A 3,647-nucleotide genomic window follows, 5' to 3' on the forward strand; every position below is an offset into this window, starting at 1 on the left:
TCGCGGCAGGAAAAGAAGCCCGCGCTCCGCAGCTCGCCCGGCGGGAGGCCCTCGCTCACGCGGCTTCTCCCTGACCTCTTAATTTGAGGAGGTAGGCAATCAGGTCCTCTTTCGGTCCCCACATAACGCCCCGAGCATTATTTGTCGTGCTTAGCTGTCACAATTGGTTGGAGGCATTAATTTGCTCAACATAGTTGCAGAGTAGGTGTGGGTAATGCCACCGACACTAATGCTGAAAATAAAATGTGTTTGGTATTTTTCTTTAGGTTTCAGAGGCTCCAAGTACCTATACAGCCCCACAGAAACTACTTGTGTTGGACCCTGGAGGATCAGCTTTCAGCAGCATTATTGTTACATCTTCACCGCGCCTTCACCCATAGGCTCTACCTTGGGTCTGATTTCCACCAGTGAACTTTTTGGTGCTTTCTTTAATCATGTGACACCACCACTTGCCCGCCTTTCTCCTTTCCAGTAGTCAAATCCATTAGTTATAAATTTGTTGCGTTCAAATAACAGTTTCCTGCCTGTGCACTTTCACCTCCTTTGCACCTTTCACTTCACCTTAACTTGCTGTTATTCTTTTCCTAAGCACTTTCCTGTGCAACCTATACTAGTCCTTTGCTTAGAAGAGACAGCATTTGTTACAGTTCACTGCCTGACAAAAACAACTTGAGGAATTAAGTTTTCTCCTCTTTTCCCGTATGTCAAGTTTGCAAGTTTTTTCTTGACTTAAACTCTTCTCCTACACATGGCCCAAAATATTCAACCTGAGTCTTAGTGGCTTTAACAAAGAGCCTTACCTGCACGGATGGCAGATTTGAGTATGCAGTAGGACCCTTTTAAAGATCTTAGTAGTGTAGTATTGATTCAGTTTCTAGCCTTTCATAAGACTGCACCTTATAAAAACACTATGTGAGGAAGAAAGATGGAATTAATTGGAGCGATTCCTCATAGGAACTATGTAAGTTTTAAAGTCCAAGTGAAGAGATTCTTTTAGACCTGGTCTGGAAAGTGGCCATCACACTAAGTCCTAGGGCACAAATGAGTGATGTTAAGATTCTATTTTCTAGACTCTATTCAAGTCTAAGTTGTTAATTATCTTGTAGTAATCACTTGAAATATTAGACACTTAAAATGTTGGGGAAACGTAAGCGTGTGGTATTGACAATTAAAGACAAACTTGACATTATTAAGAAACTTGAGGAAGGCATCTCTTTCAAAAAACTTTCTGTGGTGTATGGGATTGGTGAGTCTACAGTTCGTGATATTAAAAAGAACAAAGAAAGGATTATAAACTATGCAAACAGTTCAGATCCCACGAGTGGGGTGTCCAAACGTAAATCTATGAAGTCGTCAACCTATGAGGAACTTGATAGAGTGATGATAGAGTGGTTTAACCAACAGAAGACAGATGGGGTTCCAGTATCCGGAACTATTTGTGCAAAGCAAGCCAAGTTCTTCTTTGATGCTTTGGGGATGGAAGGTGATTTTAACGCGTCATCTGGCTGGCTAACTCGATTCAAACAGCGCCATGGTATCCCAAAGGCTGCTGGTAAAGGAACAAAATTAAAAGGAGATGAAACTGCTGCCAGTGAATTTTGTGGTACCTTTCAGGAATTTGTTGAGAGAGAAAATCTACAACCAGAGCAAATTTATGGTGCTGATCAAACGGGGTTGTTCTGGAAATGTCTACCATCGAGGACTTTAGTTCTTGACACTGAGCGAAATACTTCAGAGTACAGGTCAAGCAGAGAGAGAATTATTATAATGTGTTGTGCAAATGCCACAGGCTTACACAAACTTAATCTTTGTGTTGTGGGGAAAGCAAAAAAACCCCGTGCATTCAAAGGAACTGACCTTTCCAACCTTCCTGTCACTTACTTCAGTCAAAAAGGTGCGTGGATAGAACAGTCTGTTTTCAGACAGTGGTTTGATAAATATTTTGTTCCACAGGTTCAGAAGCATTTGAGATCCAAGGGTCTTCTAGAAAAAGCAGTGCTCCTTTTAGATTTTCCCCCAGCACATCCAAATGAAGAACTGTTGAGTTCAGATGATGGCAAAATAATTGTAAAGTATTTGCCAGCAAATGTCACAAGTCTAATTCAACCAATGAGCCAGGGAGTTTTAGCCACAGTAAAAAGATACTACCGAGCAGGACTTCTCCAGAAGTATATGGATGAAGGAATCGACCCAAAAATGTTTTGGAAGAACTTGACAGTGTTGGATGCAATTCATGAGGTGTCCAGGTCTTGGAACATGATAAAAGCAAGTACCATAACCAAAGCATGGAGAAAACTCTTCCCTGGCAATGGAGAAAATTCGGTTATGAACATTGATGAAGGAGCCATTTTAGCCGCTAACTTAGCAACAGTTTTACAGAATACAGAAGACTGTGAACACGTTGACATTGAGAATATTGATCAGTGGTTTGACTCTCAGAGTAACGACTCAAGCTGTCAGGTGCTGACGGACAGTGAAAGTGCTGAGGATCAGGCCACAGCTGCTGAGTGGAAGCCTTCCAGTAAGACTAGAAGATCAGAACTGAATCCTGAGAAGCATATTAGCCATAAAGCTGCACTTGAATGGACTGAAAATTTACTGAGTTACCTAGAACAACAAGATGACATGCTTCTGTCTGATAAATTGGTATTACGGAGGCTTCGGACCATAATAAGAAGAAAACAGAAGGTCCAAAATAACAAAAATCATAGTGCTCTATGAATGAATTCATAGTATTTCAGTGTGTTTTCATCCTTGTAATTATATCTGCATTGGAGCTTATCTTGTTTGAAGCGCTGTGGATTCTAAGGCCAAATACATTTTATAAATGAATTTAGGACTAGATGCCATTTTGGAGCACCTAAATCACAACTCTTTAATGTGGACTCCGGTAACTGAGCATAATCATGTAAATTAGTCTACTGTTTTTAATCTGTATTATACTAACTAGATTATAAGGTACCTAAGGCCAGGGATCTCTGTTTTGTGCCTAAATTTCAGTGTGTCTAATAAAAGTCCATGCACATTATAGGCACTCAATAAATTTTACTTAAATTGAATTTTTACGTCTTTCTCTGAATTTCACTTTCCAAATTGAACTGTTAGTGATAAATTTGCATTTTTACTGCTGAAACTCTCAGAAGAGCTCATCAAAGATTGTACTTCTGAGGATTATCTCACTGTGGCTGCAGGTAACTGAAGGACAGTACCCTAAAGCCTTAAACTTGGCATTTCTGTACCAGTAGTATTTGGGCAGTTAGCAATTTAGCTTAGCCATCTCAGAGAAGAGAAGGAAAGAAAAATGCCCCAGGGAAAGGGTTTGCACTTCATTTTCATTCCTCTGACAGGGAGGCTTCCTTCATAGGTGTGGAATACTGTTCCAGAAAAATAAATTGCTTTCCCAAACCATTGCAATTACAAGAGAGATTAAATTTTATTATCTGTCATTTTGGTTCTTTATAGATATCAGTAGTTTTTATCTTTACTAAGCTACTTGACATTTATGTGTCACTTCAGAACTTAGAGTGTATGTCATTGCTTTCATGTATTGCACTTTGCAATGCTGGGAATAGCAAACACATAATGTGTGGAATCAGCATATAATCAGTGGACTAACATCTAGAAGAAAGAAGGACTGTAGAAAACCA

At 39.8% G+C, this 3,647-nt stretch overlaps 1 protein-coding gene across 1 annotated transcript; it reads left to right on the forward strand.

Annotated features, from left to right (window-relative positions):
* Positions 1–6: 6 nt before the first annotated feature.
* On the forward strand, positions 7–3,029 carry Tigd2 (tigger transposable element derived 2). Its single transcript, XM_010610495.2, has 2 exons — positions 7–91; positions 267–3,029. The coding sequence occupies exon 2, from the start codon at positions 1,135–1,137 to the stop codon at positions 2,719–2,721; it is 1,587 nt and encodes a 528-aa protein (XP_010608797.1). The 5' UTR covers positions 7–91; positions 267–1,134; the 3' UTR covers positions 2,722–3,029.
* Positions 3,030–3,647: the final 618 nt, after the last annotated feature.

Source organism: Fukomys damarensis, unplaced genomic scaffold (genome assembly GCF_012274545.1).
Source record: "Fukomys damarensis isolate Sample0158 unplaced genomic scaffold, DMR_v1.0_HiC HiC_scaffold_32, whole genome shotgun sequence".
Taxonomy (NCBI): Eukaryota; Metazoa; Chordata; class Mammalia; order Rodentia; family Bathyergidae; genus Fukomys; species Fukomys damarensis.